Below are 16,342 nucleotides of genomic sequence, written 5' to 3'. Positions count from 1 at the left end.
ATTTGACGATTGTTTCGTGTTAGAGCGCTGCTTTCTTACAGCTCGACCTTCGGCGTCGCTTAATTTTTAACAAATATAAACATTTGTTTCAGAAGCTTGGCATTTGCCTCGCATGAAAGCTCACCGCGCTGGTTATAAATACGCTTCGGGCTTAAAAGTAATGTGGAGATTTCTGAACTCGACCTTCAGCCTCACTTTTTACCTAAATTTTTGGTTTGTCTTCCAAATCTCCTCTTCTTCAGCTTAGCCTTTGACCTCGCTGCGCCAAGCTCGGCCTGCGGTCTCGCTTTTTAATACAATGGACATTGGTTGGCGTCTATGCTCCAGCTGAGCTTATCCTGAAGCACGGCTTCGACCTCGCATGAAAGCTCGCCTCACTAGGGAACTTCGGATTTTTAGGCCCAGCCCGGCCTATTTAACACGCTTTCACAATTCTGTCACAAAAAATTTCGCGCTCGCTGCGCTCGCGTTTTTTGCTTGTTGACCCTGATTCTACATGGTAGCTTGACTGGTCAATGAATAGTCATTTAGACACATCCAAAATTTATCTCCGAAACTACTGTGCTAAAATATTGAAAAAAAAAACACAAAATACGTATAGTTCTTTACCTGTCAATGACAGGAAAACCTATTAGAAATGTGCAGTCAAGCGTGAGTCGGACTTAAGTTTTTGATGCTACCCCTACGGGTTTTTTATAGACATTTCACTCACGTTTCACATGAAAAAATACATTGTTAAAAATTGTGTAATGTACGGAACCCTTGGAGCGCGAGTCCGACTCGCACTTGGCCGGTTTTTTTTGCCATTTGGCTACGGAACCCTAAAAAGTGGCAACATTGTAATGTCGTCCCTTTCAAACCAATTTACTTATATAAGAAATCGGGACGACACTGCAGTGTTGTCACTATTTTATTTAATTTCTACTCTTTTTTGCCAAGCTGTAGTAATAGTTCAATGAATTTCATAGACTTCTTTGATCTACTCAAAACTGGATTTACTATCAGGCTGCGTATGCAAACATGTAGTTGAACCATGAAATTGGTTACTAAGTCCGACCCGCAAATCCCAGTGAAACCCCAGTGAAAATTGAATTTTTTAATCCATACGAGCCTTCTATGCGTATGTTTCGGTTTGCGCAAACATCGGAATAATTTGGTTTTGCACTATGTCGGTTTGAAACAGGTATAAAATACTATAGTATTTTTCAGACAGCTTGGGTACCTACGGTAACAGAGTTATAGATATAGTTGAACAAACCAATTTGCTGTAGGTAATGACCAACGTAGCACACTTGTATCATAATGTATACTATTACTGCAATATTGTAGATAATGAATAAAGACTAGTTACTTATTTATTTTATTTATTTATTTAACGATGGCAGATGACACATCAATTTACACAATTAGACTATTAAACACACTTAATTACGATATGAGTTGTTGACACTGATACTGTTATCAGTCAATCGGTATTAAAAATCGGAATTATTCCAAGTGGAACTAATCCGTGAACAACCTGGTTATACACCAGTTATACACTCGTAATAATACTGTGCATTAAACAGATACCTAACAAATGATCTGAGGGTGCCGATTTGAAAAATATTTAAAGGAATGACTTCGAGCCCATTAACGTGCACACTAGCGCCACTGCTAAATAATCGTGATTATTTAAATTTAACGACATATATTTAAAAAAGGGGGCCGCTACGTACTGTATTTTGTATTAAAGTACCTTTTAAATACATCAAACTAGTTTCTATTTCGCTGGATTCGTCAATCTTGCGTCCAAAGTTAAAACGGCTGTTTTTGTTTTGAGTTCATAGATTGACGAATCCAGCAACATAGAAACTATAGTTTGAAGTTTGAAGATTTTTGAAGTGAAAACTTCTTTAGCGGCGCTGTGCACTTTTTGTGATGGGGAAAAAATGTTAAACTCGAGACAGCGTAAGACGATCACGTGACCGTAAGACGGACAAGTGACCTGATCGAAAAACTGTACTGTTACATACATGTAACATAAACTCAATGACATTACAATGTCATTGAGTTTTTCTTTATTGATTTAAATATATGCCATCTAGTGAGTTTCGCTCTAACTGGTATTAATATAACTAGAGTAATAACAGTGATGTTTCAAGTAATTAACGCTAACGCTAGATGGCGTTAACCTCAATTATACATAGTGCATTTTGGACTAGTCATTGAGTTTTCGCTTCTGCCGGCACTCCTTGAGTGCAACCCGTTGTTTTTAACACGTTCTTTGTCCCCATGCAAAATGATATTCCAGTCACACGTCCAAGCGTGCTTCCATGGACTCCAGAAAGAAGCTCTAAGACCCCACATAGGGGGCACCCGCTAAGTAAAAATGAAGCCTGTATATTTCCAATCATCATAAGTATTTTTAGGGTTCCGTAGCCAAATGGCAAAAAACGGAACCCTTATAGATTCGTCATGTCTGTCTGTCTGTCTGTCCGTCTGTCCGTGTATGTCACAGTCACTTTTCTCCGAAACTATAAGAACTATACTGTTGAAACTTGGTAAGTAGATGTATTCTATGAACCGCATTAAGATTTTCACACAAAAATAGAAAAAAAAACAATAAATTTTTGGGGTTCCCTATACTTAGAACTGAAACTCAAATTTTTTTTTTCATCAAACCTATACGTGTGGGGTATCTATGGATAGGTCTTCAAAAATGATATTGAGGTTTCTAATATAATTTTTTTCTAAACTGAATAGTTTGCGCGAGAGACACTTCCAAAGTGGTAAAATGTGTGTCCCCCCCCCCTGTAACTTCTAAAATAACAGAATGATAAAACTAAAAAAAATATATGATGTACATTACCGTGTAAACTTCCACCGAAAATTGGTTTGAACGAGATCTAGTAAGTAGTTTTTTTTTAATACGTCATAAATCGCCTAAATACGGAACCCTTCATTGGGCGAGTCCGACTCGCACTTGGCCGCTTTTTATATTTAGGTACCTGCTTGTCTAATAAGACACTTATCTATATGATACGTATCTGTTATAAAAATCAGTAAACATAATAAGCAGTAGGTAATAACGAACAAAAACAAATCACGGTTTCTTACAAACCATAGATAATGCGTGATAATTAATCAATTAATATAACTCATTTCCTTGTTTTTATTAGCCTATGTGTGTGGGCCCGATTCGGATTTTGTAATAGACATCTATTAGATATCGCCAAGATACGATAACGATATGTTTAATATCTAACCTGTCAAATTTGACATTTCCGCGATTCTGGAGATACTCTTGAACGATTTCCACAAGATATTACTTAGAGATATTACTAACACGATCTATCGTAAAAGTGACATTGGTTGCCCGAATTGCGCTTCAAAAGAGAACTAATTGAAATCTAAACTATAACGTATCTAGAATGGATCTAGTACGTGTCGTCTCTTGTGAATATCTTGAAATTCGAATACGGCAGTCAGTCTCACTGCTGGGCAAAGGCCTCCCCTTAGCCTCTCCAATCCTCCCTGTGCTGAGCATGATCCCGCCAATCCCGTTGGAACGCATCCAAGTCTTCCCGCCATCACTTTCTCGGTCTGCCTCTGCCGCGACTACACTGATTCCCTTTAGTTACCTACCTTAAAAAAAAACCCATATTTTTCAGCTGATGTAGGTATAATGGTGATACCTATTGGTGATGATTAGACTTTAGTAATCGCGCAGCATTTTGTCAGCGAGTTAAATGAAATATACAATTAAGATTTAAGATGAATCATAGCCACCTGCCACCTATTTAAAAGTACCTATTGGGTTCACACTGCACCATCATTACCAGAGCGTCATTACCACGGACTGTATTGTCGTAGCATTACTGCAGCAGTATTGAAGCTCGTCACTACTGCCAACTGCATTACTGCAGTAAATGCCAAAATCGAAGTTACTGCCCGGATTTTGACATTTGCGGTAGCAACTAGCAATACGGTTAGCAGTAATGTAGTATAGGTTGGTAAAGGATTTCATTAGTGCACAACAATAAACAATGATTTCGCTAAAAAGCGATTTCTTTCAAACAACCGTTAGGTACCTATATAGCGACTTATTAAACTTATATCACTCTTGTGTATTGACAAGGTGCGCACTCGGTGGAGGGGGAAGTGGGGGGGGACATTAGTACTAGCGGCAGCCGCTTGAACTAATTTTACTCCATAAGATTTAACGTAGAAAGTCTGCCAAAATGAGGGCAGCACCAGTAGTGCACCTAGCGAATAGACTGTTTACTAATAGCTAAGTGTATCGTAAGTATTTCTTATCTCTCTATGAAAGCATTTCCCTAAACAGTCATAACTATAATGACCAATAAAATTTAATCTTACTCAATATAGATATCATGTTTCCTCACGTTAATCCCCATGATCTTGATTCCCTAGATAACGTTTTTCATATATATACGTAGTCTATTTATTACTCTATTAGTTTGCATTCATTTATCATTAGATTCATCAGTATAACTACACTAACCTTTGAAAATGTCTTTGTTTCTCAAATTTGTGTTTGGAATGTTTCTGCTGACCGTTTTTGTGGAGGCCCACGATAGTAAGTAATTACATTTTAACGAAATAGAGAGAATATATGCAAAGTGAAACAGTTTTTTTTAATAAAGCAGAAATTTGCTTTTTAGAATTAAAGAGAAATATTGTGTAACAAACATGGAATGGATTGGGTATATTATACCATCATCATAATTTTAGCCTTAAGTCGCCCACTGCTGAGCAGTGTCTTCTCTTCGTGTCAGGCCACTTGTCCCAGTCCTGTGCTAGTCTCATCCTATAAGTACAATTCGTCTAAGCTATAAGTACAATGTTTGACTTTAAAAAAGGGTTCACATGGCTGGCACTTATCTGACACGATAACCCGGAGTGCAGCTTTGAAAATTAGAGGTTGGACCCAAAATTATTTGGGTAGATAGATTTATTTATTTAACCAATGGGCTCAGATATATCACGTGTAGTGTAATTGCAGGCATAAGTAGCTTGTATCGATACAGACCGTGCTGACATTAATTGCGATAAATCAATCGCGATTAATGTCTTCTCAAGACTGACAACTAGCAGCACTGGTCAGGTTAACGCTACGGATGGAGAGTTACAGAGAAAATTACAGTAGGTCGTATTATGCCAGACACTATCATGAGCAATGACATTACTTAAAAAAAATGACATTACTAGTGAACTGTGAGAGTGTAGAGATTGGAATGAACTAATGAAGGAATAACGGAAAGTAATGAAGGTATTATAAATACCTTATTGGAGTTACGACATTATGTTATATCAATGTAATGTCAGTTATTTATATCAATGTAATGAAATTACATCGATTAACTGTATGTACAAATGTGCAATAATTGTGCAAGTTGTGAAAAGTTTCCAAAATGTTGGAAAAGTTCTCGGAAATTTTAAGACAAACCCACAAAAACAGTTTAAGCATATATTTTGGAAATGGAAAATTTCAGTTTACTATACAAAAATATGAGAAGTTTCCGTTTTCCATTTGGAAATTTCCCAATTTTGGAAACTTTCCCACGGCTCATCAATCATTTTAAGTAATTGCACGTAATCTTTATTAATATTTATTTTACAATTTTTTTTTATGCATTAAGCTCCATTTTCTAACAGATAAGGTAGCAGTGCACTCGGAAAAACACTATGTGATGCACTGTCTCTTGTTATTTTTGTTAATTAATTATTTCGTTAAGTTGTGTTCTAATGTATGGGGAAGACAAACAAATTATAGCCAGACTTTTATGAATGTAGTATGATATACCTTTAGGTATGGTGCTTTATGCACACTAGCGTCCCAACCCCTCTCCCTGCCGCAACCTCCCCTTTTAGTATGAAATATGTCCCGGTTACTTTAAGTTTTAATAATGTCATCAATAATGAAGTGTATATTAATAATTTTACATAATCAAAGTACCTATTTCGTTTACATTTTATACTTAGCTGTATGTAAATTATCTATATTTATATACGAACATGTAAATGCGTGTGTCCTGACACTCCTGACTAACTGACTGATTCAGAAACACAGAGCCGAAACATACAAAAACAAAAAAATAGAAATTTGCACATCCAGTTTCAATATGCCGCAGTGAAAATTAAAATCTTTGATACCGGCTGTATAATACACACAGAAATATACACACTCATCAAGAACCTCTGCCTAGAGTCTCGGCACCGCTCCGACCTAATCGGAGAAGGGCGAGACGAGGCGAGTAAGCGCGAGAAGAGAAAAGAGCACTATATGACTATGTATACACACTCGTTCTCAGCCTGTCTCGGGGTCTCTCGACGAGTGTGTACAGCCGGCATGCAACGTATTTGTTTCCCGCACTGTACTTAGCCTACTGTATGCACTGTTCTCGGTCACCCTCAAGCAACCACATCGTAAATCATATTCTCAATTTAGATCGGTATAATTCGGTACATTGAGCAATCCCGTCACTGGCCTACTGGAGGGTGCATGAAATGTGGCCAGGGTTATTCAGGCGGGCTCATTCGGTTATTATGCGGAAGATTCAGTATTGGTTCTCTAGAAGGGCTATTTTTAGCAGGTGTCAAATAAACTACAGCTCAAGCGGTTGCCGTAGCCTACGGATTACTACAACTTTACCGCTTTGGAAACCAGGCCTCCGGTGGCGTGTATATGTTCGTGTTGGTTAACATGAAGTCATTTTACACATAGGAAATTAGGAAGACGATATTACCTTCAGCGTTGACGAAGGCAATGCCACTGTCGATTGGCAGTATTGCAGCAGTAACATTGTAACAATTTGTAACGGTGTGCGTGCGTGCGTGCGTGCGTGCGTGTGTGCGTGCGTGCGTGCGTGCGTGCGTGCGTGTGTGTGTGTGTGTGTGTGTGTGTGTGTGTGTGTATATGTAGGTGTGCGTATTCGCTTGACATTATCCCTATTAACTTTTTTTTTCAGAAGTCGTAGTCTGCTACTACGGCACATGGGCCACCTACCGCTCCGGCGACGGCAAGTTCTCCGTGTCGGACATCGACACGTCGCTATGCACCCATCTCGTTTACACCTTCGCCGGGATCAACAATGATGGGACGGTTGTCTCGCTCGATCCGTATCTTGATCTGGCTGATAACTATGGTTTAGGTAAGATTGTAACTCCTTTTATTTATTACTATAGTCCACCTAACCATGGCAATGGGATTCGGGATCAAAAAATATGGCAACGTTATCTCGCTCGACCCATATCTTTATCTGATAGTTCATAATAACTAAACCTTATTATCACCAAATCATAGGCCAGTTTTAGACCCACAATCGATCAACGCTTTTGAACAAAATTTACTCACGGTTTGGTGCGACTGTCTAAATTGTTAGAATAGAGTCTATGCGGAAACTGCGGAAAGAGAAGAGTCGTGGAATGTATTATTGGGCTCCACGCTATACATTCCACGACTCTTCTCTTTCCGTACAGACTCTACCTATAACTACAGGTACTTGTAGGATTGTCGAACTTACCCCCATTTAACTTGAAATATAGGTAATTAGTTTCCTCAGCAAATTTCAATCAAGCAGATATTAAAGTCACTAATTCTTTTTCCCAGATAATTTTAACAAATTCAACGCATTGAAACAGCAGAACGCCAAGTTGAAAACTATTCTGGCCGTGGGTGGATGGAATGAAGGATCCGCTAAATATTCTACGGTAAGTCTTTTGGTGTTTCTTGTTAAACGTGAATAGGTACGTCTGTGGTTTTCTAGTATCAAAAAGGCCTCGTACGAGGGGTATTCAAAATATTCTCGGTATGAGAATGAAAACAAACAAGTACGAAAAGTTTGATATTTTTATTTTTCAATATACTCCCCCCCTATGTTCATACACTTAAAAGATCGATCAATTATTTTTTTTAATCCCTCGTAAAAATATTTTTTATCTTTCGTGTAAAAATGCTCCTCCACTGCCGCCTTCAATGCTTCATCGTCAGAAAATTTATTTCCACGCAGATCCTTTTTAAGATTGGGGAGCAAAAAGAAGTCGCTGGGGGCTAAGTCCGGACTATACGGTGGGTGAGTAACAGTTTTAAACCCACGTTCAACAATAGCTGCCTTGGCAATATGAGCAGTATGGACGGGGGCGTTGTCATGCAGAAGCAGAATACCTTTGGTTAACTTTTCTCGCCTCTTTTCTTTAATTACATCCTTTAATTGACGTAGAATGTTAGCGTAGTACTGTCCTGTGATATTTACACCTTTTTCTTTATAATCGATTAGTAATACTCCTTCACAATCCCAAAATATCGTGGCCATGACCTTGCCAGCTGAAGGGATGACCTTCAACTTCTTGGGATGAGCTGAACCCTTAATGTGCCACTGCATGGACTCTTGTTTACTCTCTGGGTCATAATGATGAACCCAGGTTTCATCTCCAGTAACTATTCTTTGCAGCACCTCATCAGGATTTTCACCGCACAGGTCAATAAAATCGGAACAACAAGCTACACGCATGTCTTTTTGAAGCCGAGTCAGCATTCGCGGAACCCATCTTGCACTTACTTTTGACATATTAAGATGGTCATGTATAATATCATGTACGGTACCAATAGAGAGATTGGTTACTTGTGCTATAGATTTTACCTTCACTCGACCATCTTCCAATATAAGTTTTTCCACTTTATCAATATTTTCTTGTGAAGTAGCTACTACAGGCCGGCCAGGTCTAGGGTCATCTTCAATACTCTCCCTTCCGCGTTTAAACTCGCTTGACCACTTTTGAATGGTAGATAAAGAAGGAGCAGACCCACGGTAAACACAATCCATTTCCTCTTTTATGGTTTTTTGATTTTTACCCTGTTTTGTCAAGAATTTTATCACGCATCGATGTTCTAATTTAGTTAACATTGTCAATTCGCACAGGATGTTCATGTTTGTTCAGCAATTGCAGAAAAACAAAAGACTATCTCGGTTCGAATTATACTTTTTTTTAATGTCAATGAATAAACCTTAGCGGCCAGTAACGAAAGAAATTTTAGAAGAGGTCGTAAGATATCAATACCGAGAATATTTTGAACGCCCCTCGTATGTCTTTTTGTGTTTTAAATAACACCTAGCGTACAATATTTTGAATTTATAGCCGGTCAAACAAGTTTGTCAGTAGAAAAAGGTGCGAAGTTCAAATTTTATATGGGACGATAACGCCTCGCGCCAACATTTTTAAAATTTGCCGCTCTTTTCTACTGATGGAAATGGCTTGAAGAGTATAGTTTTGATTCTGATAAAAACTTTATTGGTCCTAAACTCCAAAATAACTGTTTTTAAATTTAATGAGATTCTGTCTTTATTTTGGGTAATGCTGATTTTAATTCAAACTTGAATGTATTTTTTTGTATTGGGATTTGTATTTATTTCACCCATAATGAGCAGCTCCTTAAACCAGACAAATAAATATCAGCCTGAGTATGACCCATGCCCATAGAGAAAAAAATACATAGAGTGCTCACTCCATACATCAGTTTTAGTACCAAAAAGACTATTAGCATCTAGCATCGAGTAGCGGAACTATCAGTACTGCTACTTGACAATAGATGTAGCCACCGACCGGAAAGTCTTATGCTATTGAGATAAGACTTTCCGGTCGGTGCTACATCTATTGTCAAGTAGCAGTACTGATAGTTCCGCTACTCGATGCTAGATGTAGACACTGAAATTAATAGTCTGAACTGATGTATGGAGTGAGCACTCTATGTATTTTTTTCTCTATGCCCATGCCTTGGTTGTGATTCACCCTGCTTTTTGTATATGAACTGCAACACTCTTTGTGCATCGGTGGACCTTATTACAAAAGGCATAAGGTCTACCAAAGTAGGTACAGTTAATAGTGTGGGCGATGGTACGAGCAGCAGAGGTGATTTCTGCTAGCTTAAATGGCAGACCAGCAACGATTATTTTGCAGCTAAAACCTTGCTTGTTACGGGTGAGATCCTGAATCTGAGCCGTTGTTAACGAACAGGGTGGTTTTGATGCATCTAGCGAAACCGCAGTCCGTAAAACGGAGCGAATATCGTACGCCCATTCTTCGAATAATTTAGCCGAGAGATTAAATTATGTATAATGGCTAAAAACGTCACCGATAATCGTACACAATTTGCGATACATTGCGGCATTTGACCGATCGATTAAATTCGTTTCTCCGACTTAGCCGGCAGTTATCTAAAATCGCAAGACATTTTGTTGCAACGTTTTTAACCGCCTTCAAAAAAAAAAGGAGGTTCTCAATTTGACCAGTATGTATGTATGTATGTATATTTGTTCGCGATTATCTCGCGTTTGGCTGAACCGATTTTGATGCGGTTTTCAGAAAAGTGTTTGTTACATTCTGGAGAAGGTTTTAGTATACATAGATCTGAGCTGATGCTGAACCCTGGCTGTACCTAGTGGAACTCAGGTTTGGTGCAACATAGGTAGACGCTGTTTTGGTCATCCGACACGCCTTGATGAGCACTTGGGAGAGCAGTACCCAAGATAGAGCTGATGCTGAACCCTGGATGTACCTAGTGGAACTCAGGATGTGCCTAGTGGAACTCAGGTTTGGTGGAACATAGGCCCACGCTATTTTGGTCATCCGTCACATCTTGATGAGCACTTGGGAGAGCAGTGCCCAAGATAGAGCCGATGCTGAACCCTGGCTGTACCTAGTGGAACTCAGGTTTGGTGCAACGTAGGCCCACGCTATTTTGGTCATCCGTCACATCTTGATCAGCACTTGGGAGAGCAGTACCCAAGATAGAGCTGATGCTGAACCCTGGCTGTAACTAGTGGAACTCGGGTTTGGTGCAACATAGGCCCACGCTACTTTGGTCATCCGTCACATCTTGATGAGCACTTGGGAGAGCAGTACCCAAGATAGAGCTGATGCTGAACCCTGGCTGTACCTAGTGGAACTCGGGTTTGGTGCAACATAGGCCCACGCTACTTTGGTCATCCGTCACATCTTGATGAGCACTTGGGAGAGCAGTACCCAAGTTAGAGCTGATGCTGAACCCTGGCTGTACCTAGTGGAACTCAGGTTTGGTGCAACATAGGCCCACGCTATTTTGGTCATCCGTCACATCTTAATGAGCACTTGGGAGAGCAGTACCCAAGATAAAGCTGATGCTGAACCCTGGCTCACCTAATGGAACTCAGGGTTGGTGCAACATAGGCCCACGCTACTTTGGTCATCCGTCACATCTTGATGAGCACTTGGGAGAGCAGTACCCAAGTTAGAGCTGATGCTAAACCCTGGCTGTACCTAGTGGAACTCAGGTTTGGTGCAACATAGGCCCACGCTATTTTGGTCATCCGTCACATCTTAATGAGCACTTGGGAGAGCAGTACCCAAGATAAAGCTGATGCTGAACCCTGGCTCACCTAATGGAACTCAGGGTTGGTGCAACATAGGCCCACGCTATTTAGGTCATCGTCACATCTAGAAAACCAAACCAAATTAACTTAATACTAAATTACACTAAAACTAAATGGAGAGCCTAACAAACTGGTATATTTTAGCCCAAAACCTAAAATAAATGAAGTACCTACCTATCACTAAAAAGTAAAAAATAAAATAAATAAAAAAAGTATTACAAAATTAAAAATAAACAAAAATAAAACCAAAATATAATAACTTAATATAATATCTTTTTAAAAAAAAAAGGGAACCGCCTTCAAAAAACCAACCCACTGAAAAGCACAAAATAATTTTTATATGGCACCCCTATACGTCTCCAGTCCCTATCCCGTCGTAAAGCAAATTTCTGCCAAAAAGTAATTAATACCTAATAATAAGAAAATTAATAATCATCCGGGTAATTACTTAGTTTTTGAAGGCGGTGCCAAACCAACAAAAACATTCTTTACTACCATTCAGCACCTACAAGAACTAAATTAATGAGTAAACTAAGTACCTATGTCTTTATAATGCAAGTAAGTGCAGTTCTTCGTTGTCTAAAATATCGGTTCTCAAAAATTTTGGTTTGGCACCGACTGCAAAAACTAAGTAATTACCCGGATGATTATTAATTTTCTTATTATTAGGTATTAATTACTTTTTGGCAGAAATTTGCTTTACGACGGGATAGGGACTGGACACGTATAGGGGTGCCATATAAAAATTATTTTGTGCTTTTCAGTGGGTTGGTTTTTTGAAGGCGGTTCCCTTTTTTTTAAAAAAAGATATTATATTAAGTTATTATATTTTGGTTTTATTTTTGTTTATTTTTAATTTTGTAATACTTTTTTTATTTATTTTATTTTTTACTTTTCAGAAGCTGTAATGATTATATGAACTCTCTCTTAAGGATGACTGTTAAAACGGGCCAGGTCTGTGTCGAGGCGCCCGACACTTTATTTTTCTATAGAAAACGAAGTGGACCCAGACCGTTCCAGCGAGAGTCAACCGTTACTCAAACTAACTGACTACCCTCATACTTATGTATATTTACCTAACCAACAAGTTACAAACTTTTCAACAGATGGCAGCCTCCGCCACCCAACGAAAGACCTTCATCACCACCGCCAGAGACATGCTCCTGAACTACGGTTTCGATGGCCTAGACATAGACTGGGAGTACCCGAACCAACGTGATACAACTCAAGGGGCTGCTGATGTGGAAAACTTTTCTTTGTTACTGAAAGAATTGAGGGAAGAGTTTGATAAACATGGCTTGTTGATTACTGTAGCTGTTGTAGCTGTGAAGCAGAGTGCATCGCTGTCCTACGACATTCCTACAATATCCAAGTAAGAATTTTTCTTAATACTGTGTGACTGAAATTCTCATTGTCACACGCTGTCGCGTCCATCGCAACCGTCATAATTATTTTTATTTGTCTACTCCGTTATGTCAGACCACGTGTTAAAAATTACACAGTCATTGGTCAATTGATTCCTGCTCTAAGCAGTAAAAATAAAGATTTTTACTGCTTCTTGATAATTATCCTCGTAATATTTAATTTGTTTCATTCACTCAATCGATTAAATACCTATGAAGAATTGTAGGGTCCATTATATAGGTAATGTGTATTTTTTTCCGTGTATTGTTTCGCACTACACATTTTATACTTGGAATATTTTATGTTATTTCTACTCAGAATCATCAGTTCATTCGATCTCAATAGAAAAAAGTATCCCAAGATTTTTATATTCATTTTGTTATCATTAAAGCGAAAATATAAACTCGGCACTCATGTTTTGTCACCAAGTTCTAATGTAAATTATGTCTTTCAAGGGCTTATAAAAAGCTCGAGGCGCCGAACAAGATATAACTAAGTGCGGGTTATCCCTTTCCTTTTGTGCCGACACATAACAACACGTCTATAGAGAGATTATATAAGTACACTTTATCTAAACAAATTCCAAAAAATTAGTCTTCATTTATGTACCTACCATCTGTATTGATTTGGTTTTAGATAGTTACATCAATACTCCTTTTATTGATTTGTCCTGATAGAAGTAGAACTGGATTTACGAGGCTTCCATAATAAGCTAAAGAAAGCTGGAAGACTTTGGGAGCCAATAAGGGTCCTAGGTAGTTCCAAAAAAAACTAAGCCTAATTGCGATTACTCGTAGTTCGGGTTCCTCACGATTTGTCCCTTTACCGAAAAGCGATACTTATACCGTGCATGTACGGGGCAGAGGTGTAGGGTTGGAGCCGGTGTAGCTTTTTTTGACGTTCATAAGCGCATTGTAATATGCCTACTTGAATAATCTTTTATCTTTATCTTTACGAACCGCAGTTTGAACCTACAACCTCGGGAGTGAAAGTCGCACGCTCTTACCAATAGGCTACCAGCGCTCTTACTTACATGGACTCATACTTGGGGCAACCTATAGGACATAATTAACTGTCCACAGGTACGTCGACCTCATCAGCATCATGGCATACGACATGTACGGCGCCTGGGATTCGGTCACAGGACACAACGCACCCCTTCACGAAGACAAGGATAGAATCTATGCTGTTGATGCTGCTTTGAACTATTGGCTAACACAAGGTTGGTATTTAATTCTTAGTAGCTCGCTCCGAAATCTCCGATATAGACGTGGCGACACATATACTACATGGGTGTGACAAAGTGTTCAAATGTCACCATAAACGACCAATTCTATGAATAATGAACAAACTCTACTCGAATTTAAAATTCGTATTTATTTGGCGTTATTTATAAACGGCTGCTAACTTAATCAGTCGATGATCATCGTTTGTCCCTATCTGTGCGCTTTTCGAGCTTGTTCACATAATAAAGTGTTTTTATTTCAGGCTGCCCCCCCGAAAAGCTTGTCCTGGGCTTACCCTTCTACGGCAGAACTTTTACCTTAACCGATGCTAGTGTCAATGGGGTAGGAGCTCCAGCAAGCGGCGCTGGTTTAGCCGGACAATATACTGCTACAAATGGCTTAATAGGGTACAACGAGGTAAGTTAGCTATACCATCCTTATATCACCCTAAAGTAAAAACAAAAAGCTGACACATATCTTATTTGATAGATAATAGATGCACTTGACGGTTCATTTGAAGACTCCGCAAAAGACGTAGCGGGGCAAGTCTTTGGTTAGGTTTAAAATTAGTAACAGATTTGTGTACCCAGGGGATGAATATCCGGAACAAATAACACTCCTTAAACTACGCTACATTTTCGTTTTCAGTTCTGCAATAAACTAAATACGGAAACCTGGGACGTCCTTTACGATTCCATAGCTCAAGTACCATATGCAGTCCAAGGCAATAACTGGGTATCGTACGATGACCCTAATTCCTTAGTCAAGAAGGTGGAATATGCTATGAATCTCGGCATTGGCGGTGCCATGGTCTGGAGCATCGAAACTGATGACTTCCACGGAAAATGTGGAGAGGATTTTGCTTTATTGAAGGCTATTAATAATGCCTTAGCTGGAAGTGGTTCCACTTCAACTACTACATCCTCAACTACTCCTAGTACAACAGTCTCTTTAACTACTTCTACTAGTACTACAGCTTCTACAAATCCATCTACTACTGCTGCTAGTACTACGGTTTCTTCAACTAAAGCGCCTACAAGTACTACGTCTAGTCCTACTACGCAATCTACTGCAAAAACTACGACAACAACAGGTAATCAAAGGGTGGCATCCTATACTTAATTATTTAATCTTTATTGCTCAATAAGTGATAGTACAAATGGTGGACTTACTTAATGCCTTAAGGCATTCTCAGACAACCAATGGGCTAAACCAGAAAGATAAAGTAGGTGCAGGGTCTTTTGAAGTAAACTAAATTGTAATAGTTAAATGGGAAAATGGGGAAAACAACTGTCAAAATTAAGTTGCCAAGATAGATAGATATAGATAGTCCTTAAATAAGCTAAAATTGTATGATGTGTAATATTTATTGTGCAAATATCTCAAACGTCTTGCTCCAAATGGCTCCGTAATGGGAATATACCGTTTTCCGAACAAAAAAACTCATATTTGAAGTTCGTTCATTAAAGCCTAAAGCTATGGTCTACTTTTATTAATAACATACAGAAATCTGTTTTTTATACCTTCGAATTTAAAGATATTTTATCAAACGTTATTTGGCATGAAAACGTTTGATAAAATATATCAGCTTATTTGCTTTATCAGAAGTTTAAAAAAAACGCATGATGCATCACGTACCCAAGACTTTTCTGGAATGTCCCAAACGCGTATTACAAACAAAATTTTTAATTGCAGCATCAACGACATCTGTATTGTGCACCCAAGAAGGTCCAATAGCCAACCCCGACGACTGCTCAACCTTCTTCATCTGCGTTATGGGAGGGTACGGCCTGGAAACCAGGCTCATGGAATGTCCTAACGACTTGGTGTGGGATGACACTAATAAATACTGCAATTATAAGTACCTTGTCAAATGTTAAACTTGAAAAACAAACAACGGGTGCATGTTAATTTTGAAATATGCAAATAATTATTTTCTAAACTTTCTGTGCAGCAACAGCAAAATACATATAGTAAGCGTCACCATTCACACATTGTGATCGACCAAAATGTCTGAATGGCTTTGATTTGCCGCTCGCCACGCCGCCGTCGCTGGTCGCGGGCATACATACAGTCACAACTTTAGTGTTACCAAAAAGCACTGCCTCTAGTTCAATAGAAATTAGCGTTTTTCAGATTACTTTGCTATCCCAAGTAAACTCGATGAACCTGAAGTCTAAACTCCTTTGAAACACTAAATAAATATCTATTTAATTGTGTAAGTAAAACCTTTAACCCTTTATAGTGCAAGGGTCTCAAAAAGACCACCCTATAACATCGTCTTTTTGTATTTTTTTCTTG

At 38.7% G+C, this 16,342-nt stretch overlaps 1 protein-coding gene across 1 annotated transcript; it reads left to right on the top strand.

The window, feature by feature from the left end:
- Positions 1–4,450: 4,450 nt before the first annotated feature.
- On the top strand, positions 4,451–15,927 carry LOC134661020 (probable chitinase 2). The gene is made up of 8 exons (XM_063516920.1): positions 4,451–4,582; positions 6,975–7,157; positions 7,616–7,716; positions 12,518–12,783; positions 13,898–14,037; positions 14,304–14,458; positions 14,690–15,134; positions 15,737–15,927. The coding sequence occupies exons 1-8, from the start codon at positions 4,516–4,518 to the stop codon at positions 15,919–15,921; spliced, it is 1,542 nt and encodes a 513-aa protein (XP_063372990.1). The 5' UTR covers positions 4,451–4,515; the 3' UTR covers positions 15,922–15,927.
- Positions 15,928–16,342: the final 415 nt, after the last annotated feature.

This window comes from Cydia amplana, chromosome 2 (genome assembly GCF_948474715.1).
Source record: "Cydia amplana chromosome 2, ilCydAmpl1.1, whole genome shotgun sequence".
NCBI lineage: Eukaryota > Metazoa > Arthropoda > Insecta > Lepidoptera > Tortricidae > Cydia > Cydia amplana.
This window is presented reverse-complemented; position numbering and strand designations above follow the sequence as displayed.

Excerpts from the sequence above, each read along its gene's own strand:
- LOC134661020 (XM_063516920.1), top strand. The coding sequence starts at position 4,516 with ATGTCTTTGTTTCTCAAATTTGTGTTTGGAATGTTTCTGCTGACCGTT. Across the intron at positions 7,717-12,517 it reads GATCCGCTAAATATTCTACG|ATGGCAGCCTCCGCCACCCA; the intron begins GTAAGTCTTTTG and ends ACTTTTCAACAG. Across the intron at positions 15,135-15,736 it reads AAAAACTACGACAACAACAG|CATCAACGACATCTGTATTG; the intron begins GTAATCAAAGGG and ends TTTTAATTGCAG.